Genomic DNA, 23,763 nt, shown 5'->3' on the forward strand with positions numbered 1-23,763 from the left:
ATTTCTTGACAATATAATAGGGAAACTTGTGGAGTTTGATGAACCAACGGAGTTGATGAAAAAGGGAAGGTTCACTATTTGGCAAGCTCGTGAAGAAATATTGGTCTCTTTGTCACTCTGCAGAATTACAACGAAATTAACAGCCGAGACATTGTGTGATCCTTTTACATGGCTTTCTAGTAAATATAACTCCTCAAACGCAGCAATAAAACTACCATTTGTGGGTCAATTTCACGAGTATGCCTAAAATAATACCATAAAATTAGTTAGTGCGATAATAGACATGATGTGCTATTCATCGTATTAATTGCCTTTTCTTTTCTTTTTTGGTACAGGATAAAAGGACAAATTGTGAATGACTATCTTGTAGCTATCTACATGTTCTGAATGAAGGATAATGATATCTTCTAATGCCAAATATTTGACAGAAACTAAGCGAACTAGTAATTAAAATAAGTTGATCTTGAGGGTAAAATGGAAGTATAAAAAATATTTAGTTTCCTAGAATTTCTATGAAAATTTCCCTGTTTAAGGTAAAAAAAAAAAAAAAAAAAAGGAACCATGTTTATTCATCTACATAGCCTCATCATAACTTCAATATAGAAATCATTTGCCATGTGTCGTGTTGTATCAGTATCAGTTAACAGGACCTTAGTGCAAACTTTAGCTTCCCATAAAACATTTATGATTCAATGATTTTGGTGCACTCCCAATAAAGATGTTCAAAGTAATTTGATTCAGCTTCGTCTTGATTAGATCGAGGAACTCAAACCAATATGTGCCAACTCCCGAGTTGGACTTTCTGGTCACTTCAATGTTGTTCTAGTCCAAATCTTTACACTAGGGAAAAAAGTTCAACCAAAAAAAGATTGCAGTATTAAACTGGCCTCTGAGAGAGGAATCGAGACACAAAGTTTTCAATACATAGAAATTCATTAAACAACTGATAATTATTACATCGATTATTGGACCACACCATTAACACATGATATTATCATAACTCATAGGAGCATGCACACAATATATTTCAGGTACAACCTTCATCGAGCTTACATTTATTCAATACACTAATTGGAGAGAGATCTTGGAACTTCCGAACACACATGTTCGTGCCATCTATCTATGATGACAATTTAGCACCCCTTCATTTGAGATGGTGAGTCTCAATATCCTTAGTGACATGAAGGCAAAAGTCCATCAGAGTATTTGGATCTGGGATATTGGGATTCTTTTTCTCATACTCGAAGGTCCATGTAACCAAGTTGCTTTTGCCATGGGCATCAACATGAACTGTTATGATGAAGGTCTTGTATAACTCCAGCACATCTCCTTCAATCACCTTGAATGTGATTGACCTCTTTGCCTCATCTATGGCCTGGATAACCTCTTTGGCCACTTTCTTTTTTCCATCTAAAAAAATTGAAGAATTGAATGAGAAGAGTGTGAAACTCTAAAGATAAAAAAAAAACAAAATTCAGTAATTATTAAGGCCAAGAAAAATAAATTTTCCTAGTGGCCTCGCAACCAAAGATTGTTAACATTTGACCTTTACTTGAACCTTTCAATTTTATCTTTCAATTTTTTTAGCAGGTGAGGATGAAATTTAAGAAATTACAAGAGGGAAGAAGGACTTGAACCAGGCACCAAGATCATTTGTGAGTTGAAAACTTTGCTCAAATAGATCTAAGCATTATACATGCATGCAGAATCATAAACAAGAAAAGATGGAAATATTTGAAAGGGACAACGAAAAGAAGGAAAATCAGGAGGAAATTCAGATACCGTGAGTATAATTCCAGAAGATGACAGATCCGACGGTTCCCCAATTACCATCATGCAGATCACAACCTTGAATATGAGTAGGGCTCATGGCAGATACATGGTGTGGTCTGTGCCTAAAAATTTCATGAAACACATCTCCATCGGATTTTATCTCGATTTGGTTAACGAGCTTACCAGTAAGACTCATTTCTTCTAGCTTTTTTAAGCCAAGAAAATATGACTACTGAAGGAAGAGGGGTGAGGGAAAGCTAAAGACTGAAGGGCCTTTTATAGTTGAGTTGTCTGCATTACTTAAACGCCAAAACGTCATAGTGTACTAAGGGCCAGCTGTGTTTGTCTCGTTTGAGTTAAAGCTTGAATTGGCTTAAGGAGCCATTTGGTTTGAATTTCACAGTTACTGTCATTATCTGTATCATAGGGTGATCAATGATAATAGATTTTGATGAAAACCCATAGTATATTTATAAAATGGATTTTATAATTTATAATTTATATTATTTCTTTTTTTTTATCCATTTGTTGGAACCAGTAGAAACGATGGCTTTTTTTTCTTATTTTTACATTTAAAGAGAAAAAGATAAATAATTAAAATGGCATTTTGTTTTCCAATTTTTATATTTAAGGAGAATAAGATGGGTAATTAAGATGATTTCCTAGTGAAGGCGATTAATCACAAAACCCAAAGAAGAGGCCTATCATTCCCATTAGCCTCAAACAAACATCATATATGGGTATAATTGAATTTGAAACTCGTGTTGAAACCCAATTACCAAAAATCCCCTAATTTTTTAATGGATTGGGTTGTGCGCCTTATGTAAAGACCAAAAAGCCTCAACTAGGGTATTTACGGTAAATGTTTTGTTGCAAAAATTTCAATAATGAAAAATGTAACTGACAAAATGTTTTTCGTGCATTACATTTATCTACTTCTCATAACATATTGCATAGACATCATTAGGAGTGCAAACGAGTCGAACCGAATCAAGTTTCGGCCTAATCGAGCCAAGGCTCAACATAATTTTACGAAACTCAAACTCGAGTTCGAACTCGAGCTCGAACTTAAAAGATAAAAAATAATTTTATTTTTAAAAAATGAATAAAATAATAAATTTTAATAAATAATAAAATATTAGGGATATTTATATGTAATTTTACTATTAAAATAAAAAATACATATAATCGAGCTCGAGCCTACTCGCGAATTAATGAGTTACCATTCAATGGGGGTATTTTTGGAGTTAACCCCATTAATGAGTTAACTCCAAAAATACTCAACAAATAATGGTAATACTTGGGCATTGATTAGGATCCCGTTGGGACCCATAAAGTGGAAATACATTTTTTTTTTTTTGGTATCATCAATGTTGTTAGATCCGGACCGGATCTGTCGGTTCGATTGGTCCGACTGTGAATTGGTCTTTTTTTCAAATTGGTTTGTAGTATAAAACTGATTTGATAAAAAACCTATTGAAATCGCAAAAAATCAACTAAACCAATGACCCAATTCGACTGGTTGATCCAGTTCTTAAACTTTTCTTTTTTCTTTTCCCTAAACATAATTTGAGTTACTTAAATTGTAATATTTTCATTTATTAATAGGAATAAAAAAAGTTACCCATTTAGTGTAAATATCAAAATCACTCGCTTTCTTAAATAATTTTTAAATCAAGATATTTTCATTCCTATGATCTCATTAATTTAGCATCGTGATTCCAACTTGTATTAATTTGTTTTAATTTAATTTTTCAAGTAGTTTTGGAGAATGGGCATATTTTAACCATGAATTTACATTTTTATATATAATTATTAGGTGTATATTTGATTGCATGTGTAATATTTTTGGAACATTTTTCATGATTGGCCAAATATAACCAAGAACTTAATTTCAATATTTTTGAAACTTATAAAAATATATAATAATTATAACATCATGCTGATATCAGCAGATCTTTGAGAACGGTTCAATTGATCTAACCAGTTGACCCCTGACCAAATAGTTTAGCTGAGTCGCTATCGGGTCCGAGTTTAACAAAATTGGTTATCATTTGGTGGTGCATGATTTACCAATCGATCAACCAATATTACGAGCACTACAACTAAAGTACTCTTATTTTCTTGGCATGCATTGCAATTGCACTTTTATTTTTTTTGTTTTGTTTTTGGGATATAAATTATCCTCAAAAGTTGTACTTTATTCTAGTTGGAGTAAAATATCATCAGCGCTAAAAAAAATGCTTTTTGTTCTCTTTTTCTTTTTTTTTTCCCTCTTCCCCACGAAAGCAAGTAAATTTATATTTGAGAGAGAGGCAACAAAATTAGACAGGTTAAATAAATCCTTAGTTTTCTTTTTTCTATTTAGAATGCTACTGAAGCACACAAGTGAAAATCTCCCTGTATTATTCCATTTCTTATTTTTATTCAACTTAGATCTAGGGCAATGAAATCAGAGATATGAAAAGATACATATAAAAAACAAACAAAGGAAAATAGAGGGAAAGACAAACCTTGCATTATGAAAAAAGTAAACAAATAATAATATAAGAACAATAAGAAAAGGAATAACAAAATAGAAGGCTTATTGGACTTTTCATAGATGTATTGGGTTAATATTAATAATTTTTTTTCTACAATAGATGATTTGACATTTGAGCTACTAGTCTTACCCAGATAAGTTCCAAAGTACGTTAATTTTGTATATTAAGTAATTTTACTTAATTAACTCCATGTGTATAATTTGGAACCAATGTAACCGTAACTGTCTGAATAACAAAATAATCACATTAATGTTTATAGTACAGTGCAATCTTAACACATGATCGGCATTCTCCATTATTTTCACGAGTCGTGCCAACAGCACTAGGCACTCCATCTTTTACTATCCCTGCATTTTCGTGAATTTTGTCCATGAATAAGAAGAAAGCATGGTGTTGGAAATTAAGAGTTAAATGTCAATATATAGCTAAAACCTCCAGGATGAGGACTTTATGTAAGTAATGAAATCGGTTTTATGCATGTAAAAATACCATAACAACACTTAGGCATAAATTATAAAGCCCTCGTTTTATTTATGTTGCACAAAGATTCTTATAACAGCTGATAGATTGGTTACAGAATTACTAACATATCAAAACAGTACAACAAACAAACACACAATTACTTAAGTCTTCCACATTGGACATATACCACAACCTTTTTCATCAAGTTCACATCCTTCACAACATACGCTTACAAATATAGCAACTTGTAATCAAATTTATGCTTCATATGATCATGATTCGGAAATCAAAGGCCCTTCATTTGAGATGGTGAGTCTCAATATCCTTTGTGAGTTTGGTGGCAAGGTCTACTATAGTTGTTGGATCAGGGACGCTCTGATTCAATTTCTCGTACTGGAGGGTCCATGTAACCAAGTTGTTTTGGCCATGATTTTCAACCTGAACAATAAAGGTGAAGCTCTTGTACAACTTCAACAGGTCTCCTTTAATCACCTTAAATGTGACTGACTTCTTTTCCTTATCTATAGACTCAATTATCTCCTTCGCCACCTTCTTTTGTCCATCTGAAAAGACGTGAATAGTGGAATTAATTAACCGATACGTTATGTATTGGATTTCGAAGCCGAAAGGCATAATTTTAAACGGCCAAAGTCTCGCCAGCGCAACTTTAAGCAACGTAGACTTGTTGAGTATTTAAGAATACATAAGCAACTTATAGAGCAAAAAAAAAAAGTATTAAAATTGTAATAAGTAAAACGATGGAAAGAATCAGAAACTTACCGTGAGTATATGTCCAGAAGATGATAGATCCTACTGTTCCCCAATCACCATGATGCAGCTCACAACCATGAACGATATCAGGGCTTATGGAGGACATTTCATGTGGTTTGTTTTTGAAGAGCTCATGAAACACATCTCCACTGGACTTAATTTCGATTTGGAAAACCTGTTTACCAGTTAGACTCATTTCTTCAGAGATCTATTAACCAAGAAACGAAGACTGATGAAAGCAAGGGGTTAAAAATGGTTTAGGCATGAATAATTGAACATGAATTTATATCAATGAGAAAAATGCTGTTTTCTTTTCTTTTGTTTGCATATCGCTTTCGCACTATCTTACTTCATAGATCATGCAGTAGTGCAATGTACTATCATTTATTAAATATTCTGACTATTTTAGAATATAAAATTTATAAGGATATTGTTATAGAATTAGTCTGGGCGTTATTTGATTCCATACAAGAAGTTTTGCAATCCGTACTGTTGGTGATGTTTATTTTTCCCTTTAATCCAAGTAAAACATACAAAGGATGCTTCTTCTTGCTTGGGAGAACAAAAAGTTCTAAAGAGGGAAAAAAAAAGAGAGCAAAAGCCCTTTTGCCATCCCCAGTTCGGAAGTCTTAGAGCTGCCTATGGAGCATGGAAAATACTTAGATTAGCAGTGCAGCCATCAAAGATCCATATCACCAATTGTGACTACTTACATGGCAACATGGTTTGTAAATAAGCTCATAAATCGTGGATCATTCAAGAATTTTCCATAAAGTATAGAGGCTTTGCATAGGCGAGCAGTAAATCCTAGCCTATTAAATTTGGACAGGATATACTGTTCATATGTTTAATTGTAGCAAATATATCTTTCATAAGTACTTCATTTAGGTAATGTGTATATGGTATGGCCTATGGGTACTAAAATTGCCATTTGTATACTTTCATGAATTATTTTCAACTTTGGTGACGCTCATTCAATTTGTAAACGATTTTTATGATCAAACAAGGTAACTTTTGTTTCGAAGAAATAGATCTGCAATCTTACTATAATTCTTTGGTCATACTTAAATTGTTAATCTAGCATAGGGACTTTTTAATGTATAATACAGGCTTCAAGAAATTATGAACAATAAAATACAAGTGATCGAAACAAATAAAGCACTTACAAAAAAAATAAGTTAGGGCAAAATACACTTTACCCCCTTATGGTTTATCGATTTTTTATATAACCTCCATATGGTTTCAAAAGCTATACATAACTCCCTCATAATTTGGATTAAAATATCAAGATGACGGAATTTGCATACCACAATGGAGCCAACTAAAATGTCAAAAGTATTCCTATGTAAGGTTAAAAATTATTTATTAACTATGAGGGGATTATGTATATATTTTGAAAATTATAAGGGAGTCATATGGTAAAACATAAAACCATACAAGGTTAGAGTGCCATGCATATTATGTTTACATATTTTAGTCACTTCAACCATTTTAGTTTTATGGGTTCCGTTACAAATGATCATTTTCGTTACATTGATACTTTAATCCAAACTATAAGGGAGTTATATATAACTTTTGAAACTATAAAGAGGTTATGTGAAAATTTACTAAATCACAAGGGGGTAAAGTGTATTTTGTCCAATAAATTAAGTAAAAGTTAAATACGTAAAATACTTAGAAGCCAAGAAGGCTTTTTGTCTAACGATTAAGATTGAAACTCTAGAAATTAGAAATCTTGAATTAAGATCTCTCATCTCTCCCTCACGTCTTAATTCTCACCCCTCCTTAGATAAAAAAAAATTTTAAATATAAAATATCATTCCGTGGAAGTAATTTGTTTGGAGCTCATTCTTCCCATGATAGAGTTGAGCTTGTGAATCAGAGATGCATTACTTCTTTACTCTCCCCAACACCTTATTGTTTATCTATAACAGTCATGAGTCTTTATCTAGAGACAACAGGAAGAAAGACAAGTTAGAAGATTTGCCAAAAATGAATATTAAACCTTGTAATATTCAGCAAAGGGTGCAAAATATTCAGAGATGCATGATTGACAATTACATAACTTGTAAATGCAGAATTCCATTAATACGTGTGTACATTAATACGTATGTATTATCAGTAAACTCATAGTTAAACAAATAAAGTAACAATGTGTCCACCATCCTCAGATCTTTCTGGGCCACAACATAATCGCCCCTCGAATATGATGGATTACGAGTTATTAATTAGTCTTAAACTGTTTATGAGTATAATAATATTCTCGTAGAAGTTATTGTGCATTAGGATATAATTATCCACTCAATTTACTGTCAATTGAATTTTCTGCTTTCCAATTACTTATAGAATTTACATACACAAACCACAAATAATTTGTATAAGTTTGTAGCGATAAACATTAAGGTGCCTCGATGATTTGGCCACTCTTTGGAAAGATGATCTTCAAGATAAGAGAGTACAGCCTTATTGCCATTGACTAGTCATGATCACCAAGATGTACAATACATGGGCTCTTATTTAATTGATGACACGATCCACCAGCTTTATATGTCAGTATTTTTTTTTTTTTTGTGGCAAACCCCGTGCACGGGGTGGAATGCCAGTCCAACTTTTATTATGAAAGATAAAAAATACATAACGAGAGACCACACCTTACCTCCAGCCTATGAGACCGATCAGACAAAGTTACCATCCGTGTATACCCCTACGAAAACTAGGACAACCCCACCTAACTAAAGTAACATGGCAATGAGACCGATTATATGCCGGTCCTTCAAATTAATTAATGTACCCAAACAATTAAACGGTAGTTGCCAGGCATACATTTGTGGCTAGTATAGATGGCAATGGGTTGGCTGAAAATCTGTGATGAATATATATATATATATATATATATCCCAATTACAATTTGTCGATACATGCCTGCACAAGTTGAAAAAATGCGAGAAACCAAAAGGAAAAAAAAAAAATTTTGTGTAGGAGACCAAAATCAAGACACATAAATAAATTTAAAAAAATGACTTTCAAGGAACAAAACTCTTTTCCTAATGCATGACACCTGATAGAAAATGACTTATGTATTTGTGCCGCTTGTCCAAGGAAAAAATAAAACTAGGTAAGAGAGGGGCAAGACAAGGAAAAATTTCATGATATATCAATACTTCTGCTAATGGGCACAGCAGGGCAAGGATCTTAAGAATGAATATATGAATTCCAATTCAATTATTCAAAAAAAAATGCTAGACTAAATCGAAATGAGACCTCATAGTGTAATAATATCGGTCAGGCCCTGATTCTCAATATCTATCTCTTCAATTTACTCTGCAAACTTATTAAACCACATTCTTATGAGTAAGTACTCCAAACAGTGGACTGACCTTTGAATCAAAAGGCAACTGATAAAGAATGCTATGAATCGATCAAATAAATCAACATATAACTAATTTATTGAATTAGAGGAAACAAAGTTTTCCAAGCCATCACAATCGAATTCTGGTTTGTTTGGATTGGCCTTTATTTCCCCAAATATATTTGCTTACATCATCATTACAATTTCCAATACACCTTTTTACCTTCCCAATTACCTTTTCATCTCACATACATCACATCACAAAAAGTGCTACAGTCAATATATCTCAAATAACTTACAATCCTATAGACAAAAAAAAAAAAAAAAAAAATCCATGGCCCGCAATTTTATTTGATATATTCACAATGTCATTTTTTCCCCTCTTTTACTGGCTTTGGGCTTCCTTTTTTATATATATTTTCTTGACAACAACTCTTATCACACGTATCATGGCATTTTTATTGAGCTTGACATCAAATAAATATTCATCATATCCTTTCATTGGATGCGACGGCAGAGAAATTGACTCTATATTATTACTTCGTGCTTGAAGACGGTAAAATAATAAGATTTAGATAAGCACAAAAAAAAAAAGGAGAAGTTGGTCTACTACTAAACTTTGAAATTATCATTCATCTCTTGAATTGTAACACTTTCACAATAAAAGTTTTTATCCTTTTGGACAAAGAATAATGCCACACCAACTTCTTATCTGTTGCACTTAAGGCACTAAATAGACGAACCCACAAAAATAAATGCTAAATGAACGTATTTTCTAGCTATCTATGTATCTATCTCCATGTTATTATGATATCAAACAATTTGCAATTGTGAGGTTAGTTACAGCCTGTGGTGCGTATTTTTTTGGCACAATTGGTGGTTTCCTTTATTGTCACTAGTCATAATAGAAAAAACAACTCACTCATGTTTGGATATGCTATTACTTGAAAAAAAATTTATACTTGTATCAGAAGCACATTTTTTCATTTTATTTTTATCTTTCGAATTTTTTCTTTATCTCACAAACTTTACATACATTGTTATTAAATTCAGCCCAAATATCAACCCAATTCAGTAACTAGTTCAATGGGATATTGGTTCAACCCAGGATTCACTGATTGACTCGATGGTTGTATTATATAATAAAATAATGTATTTGGATTATTAAAAATAATATAATCATTTAACAAGTTGTTGAACCGCCAATTTTTTGAGATTTTACGAATTGAATTGATAAACCATTGACTAGTTAATGTGCTCCTCTCTTAATTGATCTAACTACTTACCTAGCCCGATTAGGTAGCTAGTTCACCAAGTTGTCTAGTTGAACCTAGGGGTGTAATCGAATCGACTCGCGAGCAGCTCGGTCAAAAATTTGACTTGAACTCGGGTTGACCGAGTTCGAGTCTAATTCGAGCGCCTCTATAAAGCAAACGAGTCGAGTTCGAGTATTCAGAAGCAACGCTCGAGAGCTAGTCGAGCCTTATTGAGCTTTTTAATTTTAATTCTTTAATATATTATTATTATAAAATTACTCTTATATCCAAAAGAGTTATTGAATTTACGAAATGTTTCAAGTCGAATAAAAATTTTAAAAGAGCAATAATGTCTTTTCACTAAAAAATTATCAAGAAAATGAAATTTTGTAGCACGATAAGGCTCGAATTGACTCGAACCCATGCGAGTCGAGCTCGAGCTCCAATAATACTACTCGCTCGAGCTCGAGCACCTTTCTTGTATGTCGAGTCGAGGTCGAGTATGGCACTCGATTACATCCCTAGTTGAACTGTCGAATTGTGTCATGATTATATCATAAAATGTACTATAACAATTATTTCAAATAATGCCTTCGTCAAATCTCTAAACAGTAACTTTGGACTGACTTTCGAACCCATTGTTGTTGAAGCATACAATTCGTTGTAGGAACTATCCCAAAAAACAAAAAGAAGGTTGGAACTATTAATTCAGGTAGGATAAATCAAACAAAAACAAAAGTATAGATTTGGTCCTCGTAGGCAAGATTAGATATGACTGGTAATTGCTACAGCTACCGAAACATCAATAGATAGCAACATTTCAAGAATTGATAGTACAGTCCTATCAATTGATTACTAGGCCCGTCGATTGATAGTAAATTTTTCCGTCATTTTCGTAACATGATAAAAATTTTCTACACAGTATACAGTAAAAGAAAAACTCCAATCTAGGAGTCAAGACTACTCGTGAAATATGTAGTACAAGAATTTGAAGTTTTCTACTTTTAGCTGTCGGATTTTTGTTTTTTACTATGGTGCATTTGAATTGTATGTTAATGCAGGGTCAGTTAGCTAGTCGTGAACAACATATAATAGTACGTAAGGTATTTGGACCCTACGTCTGATGTAAGGGCCAAATTGGTGAGTAATATCTAAGTGCCTCTGTAAGTGTAAGTGTAAGTGATCTATAGCTTCAAGAGTATATCCTAATCTTTGATGATGATTGGAGTCGAAATTATTTAAACTTTATTCTTACAAAAAATGAAACATAAGAGGAAAATATTTTTCACGAAAACCTGACTTCTTTTTGTAACGAGCTTTGTGAGGAAGAACTAATTGTTCTATATGGCGAAGTTTCCATTACGCCAGTGCATTATGCACCACAACCTAATTTATGATGTGCTTCTGCTTCTCATTATCTTGGTCTAATTCTATTTTTTCTTCACGAGATAAGAAAAACCATTCCCAACGTAGACATGAAATAAAGTTAAATTCAAAATGAGTTACTAATATGTTTGGTTACAATCTTTTAATATTGAATCGATTTCACCTTTAACTTATTTTATGTTGTTTTAACGTTGTCTGACTTAGATGCACGATTGTAATGGAGGAATTGAGAGTTGAAAAAAAAAAAAAAAAAAGGTTTCGCTTACGGAGTTTCTCTTCAGCTAATGGATTAGTACCCAAAAAAAAAAACATCACTATGGGCTTTTGGTTTTTCGATTGGCCGTTACAGTATGTACCTGAAATTATGTACCTTCCCAAAAAGTCCAAATCCTTCACTCTCATGGGCTTTACCTGGGATTGTTTTAAATTTTTTAACTTCCTTGCGTGGATACTGAAAAAGCAGTAAAGTACAAATGAAGCATCTTAAGACCATAGAGGTATGGCTGTTAACAAAAGAAATTCGAAAGAACATATCATTTTAGGTTTGAAATAGGGGTTTACATGAGTCTACTTAAACTCAACATGTTAATGTTCAAATTTGATTGATTAGTCTATTTGCCATACCGAACTCAAATAAGCTTTTATCATACTGAGATTGAGTATCTTGAATTTTTACATGTAAATTTTAAGTTTTATACTAATTGAGTTAGATTCCAATTGAAGTCGAAACTTTTCTGAGCAAAAAATATGATTCATATTGGGCTTGATTAGTTGGTTACTTAAATTCAAATGAATTTTTACAGAGCCAAATTTGATTTGAATACTAAGTAGGTAATTGTGGATGGTGCAATGCTTGGAATAATACTTGACGATATTAGAAAACTTAGGCCCTATTTGACAACTCAAATCAGCACTTAAAAGTAATAAATTCAGATTTTAATATATTCAAATGCATTTAATAACAAAAAATAGAGCTTTTGAATTAATTAAGTGACACTAATTTTTCTGGACAAAACTTACTCTGAAAAATAAGTAATAAGCTATTGGGTTATCATTTAATGTAATGTACACTTAAATATATCAAATTTAGTATTTAGCAGTTCAGTAATTTAATAAATTTAGATTTCAGAGTTTAGATTTTAGTTTTCAAATTTTAGTTTTATTAAACACGCCCTTAGGAAGCGTTTCTGTAAATATTAACTTTCCCTTTATTAAAAGGGAAGGTAATTGTGTAATTCACAAGTTGGCAAAATTTAGCTTCAACGTGCTTAGTGAAACTTTGTGGAAGGCGTCCTCCCGCCCTTTGATTGGTCGGATTAGCCAAAGATGACATAGGACCTGTTGCTCCAATTATGTAACTACTTTTTGCAATGGCAATACATTTCAGTTATCATTTGCAAAAAAGAAAAAAAAAAAGAAAAATTTAATCTTTCAGCTCTAATTTGAGAGAGAAATAAAGTTTTATAGGATTTTACTCATTAAAACAATTATCGATAAATGGAAATCTGGACTTTGAAGCTCGATGTTTATACAGAATGAACAATCATGGTTAAAAAATTCACATATGTTTGATAGGTTCTTGGGCAATTTGAGTTTATCAACTAAAAGAGCCATTCAAACCCGAGCTCCAGGTCGCACCACCACCTGAAACCAGACAAGTAATAGAAGGAAGAACCAGTAGAGACTAAAAAACTCATACGTGCAAGCATCAAATTCATTTCAGTTCTCCACACACATAATACAATCGTCGTATGATTCGGCTCATCACAGCATAGGTTTTGTAGATTGACCTTCCAATCATTGTTAATTTCACGCCAGATATGATGACTAGATGATCCCTTTATTTGAGATGGTAAATCTCAATATATTTGGTCAAATTTATGCAATTGTCCATCAGTGTATTTGGATCTGGGATGTTCTCAATTAATTTCTCGTACTCGAAAGTCCAAGTCACTAACTTCTTATATAACCATAGGTATCAACATGAACAGTTGCGATGAAGGTCTTACTATATAACTCCATCACATCTCCTTCAATTACCTTAAAACTATGCCAACTACTTTTCCTCATCTACCTCCACAATTATCTCTCCTTTGCATATCCCTGTTTTCCATCTGAAAAAACAAACAACAATTCGGTAAATGAATCGAAAGAGTATAGAGTCACATATAAATCAATTAGCATAGAGAGCAAGACCCCGGGTTGCGTGTTTGCGTGTTTGTGTGTGTTTTTTTAACATATGATTACAAGTAATATAACCACTAGAGTCAGCTCAGAGATTAATGAAGAAGAGCTCTTAGAGTTTTCACCGCTGTCAGGTTCAAATCCATAAATATTGGGATAAAAACTAGCATTTGACAACATAATTTGTCTCTTGGATGGGTAGAATAACTACATTTTTCTAACTGTACTAATCCTTGCCTTAGCTGCAGTCGCGAAGCCACACTATGCTGAGGGTGGATAATTTTCCCCCTCAACTCTACAAAATTTAAAAAATAGTTTTGAAACTATCAAAAATATTTATATTTTTATCATAATAGCGCCTCCTCAATTGTGAAAGGTACACGTTTTCCTCTACATTGTCTCGCTATATTATGAGAAATTTTTCATTCTCCTCACATTATCTTCCTTAAACAACCAATTTTTAAGACATACTTCCTATAATACAGATGTTTTAAAGCTATTAAAACACAAAATTGTTAAGGACTTGAATAAGAAATAAATTGAATAATTTCACAACACAAAAAAGTCACAATAAAAATATTATCTTTAATTAAATTTCTCTTTACATAATAATGACATTATCTTAGGTGTATAATATTACCCCCACTGGCTATAGGTCCTAGCTCCGCCAAAAATTGACCATATCTTTTAAAGGAGATAACAACATGCCTAGTCATTTCCTCACTTCTGATACTAAAAAAAAGATAAAATACAGTAAATTTTGGAAGAAAATACCAATGGAAATAATGACGAAATTAAATCCAAATTTTTACCGTGGGTATACTTCCACACTTGCATGGCTCCTACACTTCCCCAATCACCATCATGCAATTCAACACCTTGAACAAGTGAAGGGCTCATATCGGATATATGATGTGGTTTGTCTCTAAATTAAGATCTCATGAAACACATCTCCATTCAACTTTATCTCGGTTTGAGAAACCAGCTTACCAGTTAAACTCATCTCTTCTTAGTTCTGTTAATTAACCAAGAAAGGCAGATCAAAGCAAATACTATCATTGAAAAGACTACAGGGATATATAGAGTCAATTGTCAGGGATACCATTAAAAAAAAAACCAAAGAAAGAAACGTGATTGTGCAGAAATACAAGTTGGGCACTTTTAAAAGGTCACAATTTCGAAATTTGCACGCAAAAAGAATTTTAACTTTATCAAGGTTGGTGATGCATCCCTCTCGATTTTAGGAGGTCCAGGATTGAAGACTTTTCAAAACATGGAAACTATAATATCTAAAACCTTAATTTAAAGATAAACCATTGATGATGATTGGTATTATCAGGAAGACAAGGGACATATTCAAGAAGATGTACAATCACACACAATTTTAGCTGCAAGATGTAGCCGACCTCTAATGTATCTGTACATCTTGCTAGTTAGCGTAATGAACATTGTCAGAGATTCAAAATCGTGTTGGCTGAGCAAATGTTAGCACAAAATTGAAACATTATTTTACGTAGCGCTATTAATAGATCTTTTATCGGCATTGAGCTATTACGCAGTTTGAGTTACGTAGAGCTATTTGTAAATTTATTTTGTGCGGATTTGAATAAACTGAAAAGAATAAAAACGACATCTTTTAATGCACTACCAATTATTTCTGGAAAGCCAGCTCGTAGTATAATGCGGTCACCCACACTCTATGCACTATTAATCTGACATTTTTTTTGGTTCATATACTACATGGCATAGTTATATTATTGAGCTTGAAATCAAATGTTCATAAAAATTGGTCTCCCTAATTTAATTTTATCAGCCCACCCTCCAATTGAATGCCACGGCCAAAGAAATTGTAACTATACTCTATTAATATGAGTGAATACCATCAAACAAATGTCCTACATGAATGCATTATTATCATTGAATCTGATATTTCAAATGCAAAAAAAAAAAAAAAATCACATTTTGTACAAACACTTAATTATAACTGAATGTGATATTTTGAAATTGACATTCAATACAAACTTTTGTCTTATATTGAATTTGAATTTTTTAACATGCAATTAATACAAAATTTCAAATTTAACTGAATTCAATTTCTCGTAAATCATATTTAGTATAAAATCCTAATTTTAACTCAAAGTGACATTCGGTATAAGCTCTTAATTTTATTTGAATTTGATTTTTCGAAAGTCACTTTCAAAACAAACTATTAATTTTAAGTAAATGAGATTTCCTTGTAGTCACATGCTGTACAAACTCATAATCTTAGCTGAATTTGATTGTTAATTTGTCGAAACTTGAAGTAACGCATTTGATATATGTAACATATTTGTGCATTTGGTATTTGATCAATGTTTCAAAGCAGACTTGAGTAACATATATATTTGGAGACGTACTGATTTATAAGTCAATATTCCTAGCTAGTCAATCCATTTTCAGGATCTTAATCTTTTTTTTTTTTTTTTTTTTTTTTTTGTGTTTGCTGATTCTGTTTAGTTCAGCTAATCTTACTCGAAAGCCAAGGCACATTGAAGAAAGAAAGAAAGAAAATTATACACAAATATTACAGCACAAAAACATTTTAGGCATCAAGCCATCATTTTATTTATAAATATTCATTGTAATTAGTATATCAAACACACAATCACAGCCACAACAAATTTAATAAAGCTCTCTCACCAAGCTTATAACATGACATACATAACCTTAACAAGCTTTTATTTCATACTCACACCATTCTATCTCTTATTATTATTCAACTAGCGAAATAACTATGCATGTTCATGCCTTGACAAGTGAAGCATCCACGTCTTTTCCAGCATGAATCAGCCAGTGGAGGTACTTAGTTGGAGCAGGCTCATTCTCATTGATATTCTCATACTCAATTGTCCATTTGGCATAGTTGGACTGACTTTTTGGAATAACTTGTAAGGTAGCCTTGTAGCTCTTTAATTGTTCCAAAATATGTCCTCCAACTGCTTCTGCAGTGACAGTCTTGTTCTCTTCATCCACCGTAAGCCTTTCTTTCAGAGTCTCAACTTTTCCATCTGGGCAGTAAAATATTTATCAAATTATGCCATTATTATAGGGATATTCTACCAAATTGGTGGCAGAAAAACATTAAGTTATGATGCATATCATCTTGAAATTCCCAGGAAAATCACCATAATATCAAACTGTTCTACACTAACTTTTAAAAAAAAAATAATTCATGCAACTCAAATTAGTAACTATCAATCTTACAAAGTAGAGAGTTGGTTTTTGCTACCTATTGCATAAGTCCAGAGCTTGACAGAGCCCTTAGTTTTCCAGTCACCTTGATGAACTTTAACACCATGAACTTTGTCGGAGCAAAGATTTGGAAGTTTGTGCGCTTTACCACCAAAGCTGTGGAAGAACTCATCAGGATCAGACTTAATCTTTATCTCAGCTTCTAACTTTCCAGCTAGAATTGGACTAGCCATAATTGGTTGTAGTAATGCTGAAAAATCGCTATGCACCTTTTCCTAGTAAATGTTCTACCAACTAAACTGGCTGCACCATGATTTATAGAATCAAATTTTCATTTCACAGTAGCTTTTAGATTATTACGTAGATTAAGTCAACATTTTGTGCAAAACTGTTTAGCATAGATGGTTAATTGAGTGAATGCAAAACTTTTTTATGACAAAGTATGTTCTATTTGCAGTAACAAACTTGATAGTTTTATTAGAGAGGTAAAAAATGTCATAGCATTTATTCACGTGGTAAGTAGACAAAAAAAAAGATTTTTTTTCCAAACTTTATAATGTTTTTGGGATGATTGGAAAGGGAAATCAGAGTATGTTGACAAATTGTTTTTTTTTTTTTCCTTTTTTTATAGGTACTCACGCGTATTGTTACAAGAATGGAAATGAAAAAAATTTATTTTGGCCCTTCAAATCAAGAAATTGTACATTTGTCCGCTTCATGAATGGTGAAGCACATCAGAAAGTCATGTTTTTTTGTTTATTCATTTTTCTTTCTTTGTTCGATACTCAACAACACGATGGATACGCTCAGCAAAAGTCGCAAACGCCAAAATCTTGATGAAAGCAGCTCTTCAGCCATCATCATGTTGAAAATACTGCAAAACAGTAGTGAAGGGCATTGCATTCATGTATCAATAAGGCTACTTCTAAGACAAGAGAAAAGGATTTGAATATTTTCTTTTTAGCTGCACCAATCTAATTGTTTGCTAATTTTGGACAATTGACAAGTATGATCATCTCATACATTATCTGTATTTGATAATTGATATAGGTAATTATCTGCCAATGAATAAAACCAATTACACGGTTTAAAAAGGGAACCTAATTGGTACAAATTGAGATAGTTACGTTGACAACTACATTGTGGCATTGGAGAGAGGGTTGAATTAGATGATAAGTTAAGAGAGATTGTAAGTAAGAGGTTTAGGGTTAAAGACCTCCCACTTACAAGCCAAAAAAAAAAAAAAACTTCTAGGTGGCATAAAGTGACTAAATTGAATGTTCAATTTAAAAAGTGAGAACTAATGCCATAATACAGAGTAACAACTTCAAAGTGGTGGTTGCTAATAATTGTCATCATATATATGCAATATTTATTGAAAACCTAGGACCAATTGGCATATACAGGGATAAAGATCTTACTAATCAGTTGATCCATCTGATTCGATTACATTCTTTATCTTTTTCTTTTGCTTTTCAGAGAATTGGAATTTTATTGCTGTAAATCTTTTTACTGCAGCAGAAATCTATATGCTCCACTACAAGCATATATATTAACCCTTGAACTAGCCAGTCCAGGTTTTTTTGTTGGACTAGGCTCATTCTGGTTCAGTTTTCATAGTCAATGGTACATTTGGCAAAGCTGGAGTCACCTCTGGAGATAACTTGTAACGTTGCTTTATAGTTCTTGTAGTGCTTCATACAATCTCCATCTATTGCCTCAGCAGCATTGGTCTTGTTCTCCTCGTCAATTTTGAGCCTCTCTTTGTATACCTCAACTTTCCCATCTATATTTGCATCACAAAGAAATTCATTAGTGGCTTTTCTTAACATTGAATAATGTTTTACTCTTAATTTGTTGTTTCCTATATTATTTAGCTATTAGGCTCAATTTGCCACATTTTGGGAAAAACGAATTTAACAAGAAAATGTAATGGAGAAAAGTATCAATTATTAAAAACTATTGATGCTTCGTTACGCCAAACTAAACTACAATATAGACTCCTTATCCTTGATGTCTTTCTCATTTCGTTATGAAAATTAGATAATTGACTGAGTATGCTAACTACTTCACAAGCTAGATCGCATAAAAAAAATAAAAATTCATAAAACTTAAAGGAGTAAATGAACATTAAGATGCAGTAAAGTACAACAAATAAGAAGTAGGCGTGGCATTATTTTTTTGTGCAAAAGGGTAAAAACTTTTATAATGAAAGTGTTACAATTCAAGAGATGAGTGGTAGTATTGAAAGAAAGAGTGTAAGTGAGAGATTCCGAATTCGAAACCTCGCACTTACACTAAAAACAAGATAGTAATTTTAAAAGTTTAGTAGAAGGTCCTCTTCTTCTTCTTCTTTTTTTTGTGCTTATCTTTTGCCTTTACAACACTCAATAGAAAAATCTTATTATTCTACCGTCTTTACGTAAGAAGCAATAATATAGAGTCATTTTCTTTGCAACCAGTGAAAGGATAAGGAGATAAAGTCAATTGAGGAGGCTAATTACGATAATATGTCAAGCTCAATAAAAATGCCATGAAACATATGATAAGAGTTGTTGTCAAGAAATTATACAAAAAGATACCGAGGGAAGCCCAAAGCCCGTGAAAGGAATATAAAAAATAAAAGATTGTGAATATATCAAATAAAATTGCGGTCCATGGGCACGAAATAAGTTGAGTACAAATTTTGGTATGATCGATTCATAAATTTCTGCTGAAAGATTGTCTCCTGAATTATTTGTGGACATCGATTGTGATGGCTCGGAAAACTTAGTTTCCTCTAATTCAACAAATTAGTTATATGTTGATTTATTTGATCGATTCATATATAGCTTGCTTTATCAGTTACCTTTGATTCAAAAGTCAGTCCACTGTTTGCAGTACTTACTTATAAGAATGTGGTTTAATAATTTTGCAGAGTAAAATTTAGAGAGGTTTTGAGGGCTTAGTTGACGAAAATTTAACAAATATATGGAAGGCCAAGCTAAGAATCAGGGCCTGACAGATATTATTACACTATGAGGTCTCATTTCGATTTAGTCTACCATTTATTTATTTTTTGAATAATTGAAATGGAATTCATATATATTCATTCTTAAGAAATTGTTCTAATATTGCCCCTTTCCTACCTAGTACTGTATTATTTTTTCTTGACAAGGCGCACAAATAAGTAAGACATTTTATTTTAGTTGTCATGAATTAGGAAAAGAGCTTTTTTCCTGAAATTCATTTTTTAATGTTTCTTGATTTTTGTCTCCTACCAAGAAAAAAAAAAAAAAAGTATCTGTCCTTTTGGTTTCTCATATTTTTGCAACTTTTGCAGGTATGTATCAACAAATTGTAATTGGGATATATGTGTGTGTTTGTGTGTGCGTGCACGCATGTGTAAATGTATGTATGTACATATATGTGCGTATGTGTATGTATGTACATACATACATATATACATACATATATATGTATATATATGTGTGTATGTATATATATATGTATACATATATACACCACACCACACACCACACCACACACATGCATATATATATATATATATGTGTGTGTGTTTATGTATATATATGTATGTATGTATGTATGTACATACGTACGTTCATCAAGGATTTTCAGCCAACTCATTGCTATGTGTACTAGCCACAAAGGTATTCCTAACAACTACCATTTAATTGTTGGATACATTAATTAATCTAAAGGACAAACCTGCAAGGCTGTTGGATCTCATTAATTAAATAAGAGCCCAGTGTACATCTTGGTCATCATGACCAGTTAATGGCAATAAGGTTGTACTCTCTATCTTGCCGAAGAGTGGCCAAATCGAAGAGGCGCCTTAATGTTTATCACTACAAACTTACAAAAATTATTTTTGGTTTCTACAGGTAAATTCTGCAAGCAATTGAAAAGCAAAAAGTTCAACCGACAGAAAATTGTGTGGATTATTAAATCTTAATGCACAATAACTTTTGCGACAATCTTAAGCCTAATTAATAACTCGTAATCCACCATAAGCCGTGATGATTGCTGCGCCCAATGCGATAGGGGAAAAAAAGAAACTCGTTTTCCAGTCACCTTCATGCACTTCAATCCTGTTAACTTTCTCATTCACAAGATCTGGGAGTTGGTGTGCTTCAGCGCCAAAGCTATGGAAGAACTCATCAGCATCAGACTTCAGCCTGAATTCACCCTCCAACTTACCTACTAATTTACTAGTCATAGTAGAGAGTTCCAAGAATTGATCAAACCGAAAAAAAAAAAAGAAGAAGAAAAGCCCTACTAATAACCTTGAACAATACTATGTTTTATGCAACTCAGCCACTTGACTACCTGATCTATAGATGCTTCATTAATTGGTTGGCTCCCACAAGTTACAAATGTGTGGTTCTCTTTTCTTTTAGCTGCAAAATATGCGTGTAATCGTGAAGATGAACGCATGTTGCAATATCTTCTCATGCAAATGATATACTGCTGCGTTTAGCCAATACTGTCACACTTGATTATTAGTTAAATTGGTAAATGCTCCACTTCTGTCTCCAACGGGGAATTCAATGGGAAATAATGATGTGGGGTATACTTCTTTTTTTAGGGGCGGGTTATACATTTTTATCTAATCCTTATCCATAGAAAGCAGAAATCAAAATTGCTCTACATTTCAATTGAAGTCCATGATAATTTTTGGGACAAGTTTGATTTGTTTTGTACAGTTATATGTTTAGGACAACATGCCAAGAATCGACCAAAAGTAGACTCACAAAACACTAGCGTACGTAGCTTAAAGGACAATTTCGATTTTGCATAGGTAATGTTTTGATAGATTTTCAGCTTGCACTTTAAACTTCTATTTTAAAGTCTTTTAGTTTTATGAATACACTTTTTTTTCTGTAATCTATCTGTAATCAAAATATATAATGGGCTTTGAGTATTCCTAAGAAGAAGCGCAATTCACTTTTGCAAAAGAAGTAAAATTAAGAAGTGAAATTGTTATTTAAATTTATATATTTGTTGTGCAGGTGCGTACATTTATTGTTCCTATGCATACATTGTAGAGTTCAATTGTAACTAACATTGTGGAGATACTACACGCCAATGTTGTACTTTCTGCTGGTTTAGTTCACCTCTTTGGGGACATTTAGCAAGAAGTCAAGATATGATAAATAAGTGTGTGTGATACAGCAAAATTTTATTAAATTACATGACGAAATTGTGATCTAACTGAAGTTTTGCTCATGTTCCTTCGTTAGAAAATCAATTAACGTGTTTGTTATCACAAGATTACTTATGCAATTTAGAGATCCTCTTTTGATTAAGAAACCAAAAGAGATATTTAAAGAGAGGAAACTAGAGAGATCCTTGAAGTTTGAAGGTTCATTATGGTGAACCGATGCACTTAGCATTTATGTCTTCTTCAAGCCAAAACACTGAGATAGATATAAAGCCACACCAAACATTTATTGATCTTTGCCTTCAAAATTCGTCGAAATTCACTAATTAGATTGATCTTTTCTACACAGCATATAATTGTAATTACACATGCAATTCGAAATTCAAGTTACTTGTATTAAAAGAATTTTGCTAGTTCATCTATGATGATACGTAAATCAAAGAGTGCATGGGTTAGAAAAGTTATGGCATGGTATCAGTGAATGTCGCTCGTTTTGTGGAGTTCTAAACCTTGAGGTGGTTCGGAATTTTATTGCAGCCAACTTTGATCCTAATGGGGGGGGGGGGGGGGGACGGGGATAAAATCAGGCTTTTCCAATAGAACTGGCTCACAGATTAAAAGGGTGTGATCCCTTTTCCCTCTTGCATGTTGCAATTTGATTAACTTCCAGTGCGTTTAGGAAAACATTAGTATAAAGGAGTGAAAGAGTGCCTGAAATTTGCAATGGCGAAAGTGTATGGACATTATTTGTGCAGACATTTGAGAGAGAATGCTGAGCTGATAATCCTTGATGGAGCAGGGCATTCATGGGGTTATGAAAAAATCTAAGGAGTTATATAAGCACCTAAAAACCTTTCTCATAGGCTGAATCAACCAACCGACTTTAGGCACTTCAATCCTTCCTCTTCAACTCACAGAAGAAAATTTGTCGTTCAACTCAATTTTCGAGGCTAAAAATGTAGAGGAAAGCCTCTAATCAATTGAATTTATAGGTACACTTTGTTTCCCAGAATAAATAACTGACAATGATGGTTAATAATTCTTTCAACAATGTTCCATTCATGATGTATCTTTACTCAAGCTATTGTAGATCATACAAATTCCACTTGTGGAAGGAAGACGGGAAAATTAAACCATGTTCATGGCTGGCCACTAAATCCTTTGTTAATGACTTCTAATCAACTACTACTATTTCAAAGATACCATAAGACCACTAAAAATTCAGCTAAACACATACCATTCTGGGTAAACGATGTCATGGCCCTCAAATGACCTAATCAGCCTAACTTCAAGGGTGCCTATTATGAAAAGGACCATATGCCCAAATTGTTTCACATCCTAAATTATCTAAGTAAAAGTATATTGAGACAAGAAAAAAAGAAAAAAAAAAGAATAGATAAACTATGCTCCCTTTCTTTTCAAAATATTCAATCGGTAAGCACTAATCAAACTGAATAGTCTCAAAAGCATAACTCAATCATATAATGATCACAGAGAATAGCGAAAAAAGAAAGGGAGAAGAAGCGGTGGTCTAGTACTCTGGTCGCAGACTCAAATTTTGGTTTTTGGAGAAGGGTCGGTAGTAGTGGTTTTCGACAGAGAATGATAGAGACTGAAGTTTGAGAGTCTGAGAGTGTGGAC

The 23,763-nt window shown here is 32.8% G+C and overlaps 3 protein-coding genes across 3 annotated transcripts; all 3 read right to left on the bottom strand.

Annotated features, from left to right (window-relative positions):
* Positions 1-903: 903 nt before the first annotated feature.
* On the bottom strand, positions 904-2,026 carry LOC113753751 (kirola-like). Its single transcript, XM_027297988.1, has 2 exons — positions 1,783-2,026; positions 904-1,410 (listed from the first exon to the last, which is right to left on the bottom strand). Exons 1-2 carry the CDS (start codon positions 1,967-1,969, stop codon positions 1,145-1,147), a joined length of 453 nt encoding a protein of 150 aa, XP_027153789.1. The 5' UTR covers positions 1,970-2,026; the 3' UTR covers positions 904-1,144.
* Positions 2,027-5,075: 3,049 nt separating this feature from the next.
* LOC113752518 (kirola-like) lies at positions 5,076-17,188 on the bottom strand. The gene is made up of 7 exons (XM_027296630.1): positions 17,104-17,188; positions 14,499-14,647; positions 13,524-13,610; positions 13,161-13,184; positions 11,911-11,991; positions 5,559-5,757; positions 5,076-5,341 (listed from the first exon to the last, which is right to left on the bottom strand). The coding sequence occupies exons 1-7, from the start codon at positions 17,186-17,188 to the stop codon at positions 5,076-5,078; spliced, it is 891 nt and encodes a 296-aa protein (XP_027152431.1).
* A 1,374-nt stretch (positions 17,189-18,562) lies between these two features.
* LOC113752519 (MLP-like protein 28) lies at positions 18,563-21,177 on the bottom strand. The gene is made up of 2 exons (XM_027296631.1): positions 21,033-21,177; positions 18,563-18,741 (listed from the first exon to the last, which is right to left on the bottom strand). Exons 1-2 carry the CDS (start codon positions 21,175-21,177, stop codon positions 18,563-18,565), a joined length of 324 nt encoding a protein of 107 aa, XP_027152432.1.
* Positions 21,178-23,763: the final 2,586 nt, after the last annotated feature.

Source organism: Coffea eugenioides, chromosome 11, assembly GCF_003713205.1.
Source record: "Coffea eugenioides isolate CCC68of chromosome 11, Ceug_1.0, whole genome shotgun sequence".
In the NCBI taxonomy this organism is placed as follows: Eukaryota; Viridiplantae; Streptophyta; class Magnoliopsida; order Gentianales; family Rubiaceae; genus Coffea; species Coffea eugenioides.

Bases quoted from the DNA above. Each gene is read 5' to 3' on its own strand.
- LOC113753751 (XM_027297988.1), bottom strand. From the start codon at position 1,969: ATGAGTCTTACTGGTAAGCTCGTTAACCAAATCGAGATAAAATCCGAT. The intron at 1,411-1,782 runs GTATCTGAATTT...CAATTTTTTTAG, and splicing joins CTTCTGGAATTATACTCACG to ATGGAAAAAAGAAAGTGGCC.
- LOC113752518 (XM_027296630.1), bottom strand. From the start codon at position 17,188: ATGGCTAGTCCAATTCTAGCTGGAAAGTTAGAAGCTGAGATAAAGATT. The intron at 13,611-14,498 runs GTATTTTCTTCC...TTGTGGAGGTAG, and splicing joins TTTCGTCATTATTTCCATTG to ATGAGGAAAAGTAGTTGGCA. The intron at 5,758-11,910 runs GTACATAATTTC...CTTGGTTAATAG, and splicing joins GATTTGGACTTTTTGGGAAG to ATCTCTGAAGAAATGAGTCT.
- LOC113752519 (XM_027296631.1), bottom strand. From the start codon at position 21,177: ATGACTAGTAAATTAGTAGGTAAGTTGGAGGGTGAATTCAGGCTGAAG. The intron at 18,742-21,032 runs GTGACTGGAAAA...ATGCAAATATAG, and splicing joins CAGGATTGAAGTGCATGAAG to ATGGGAAAGTTGAGGTATAC.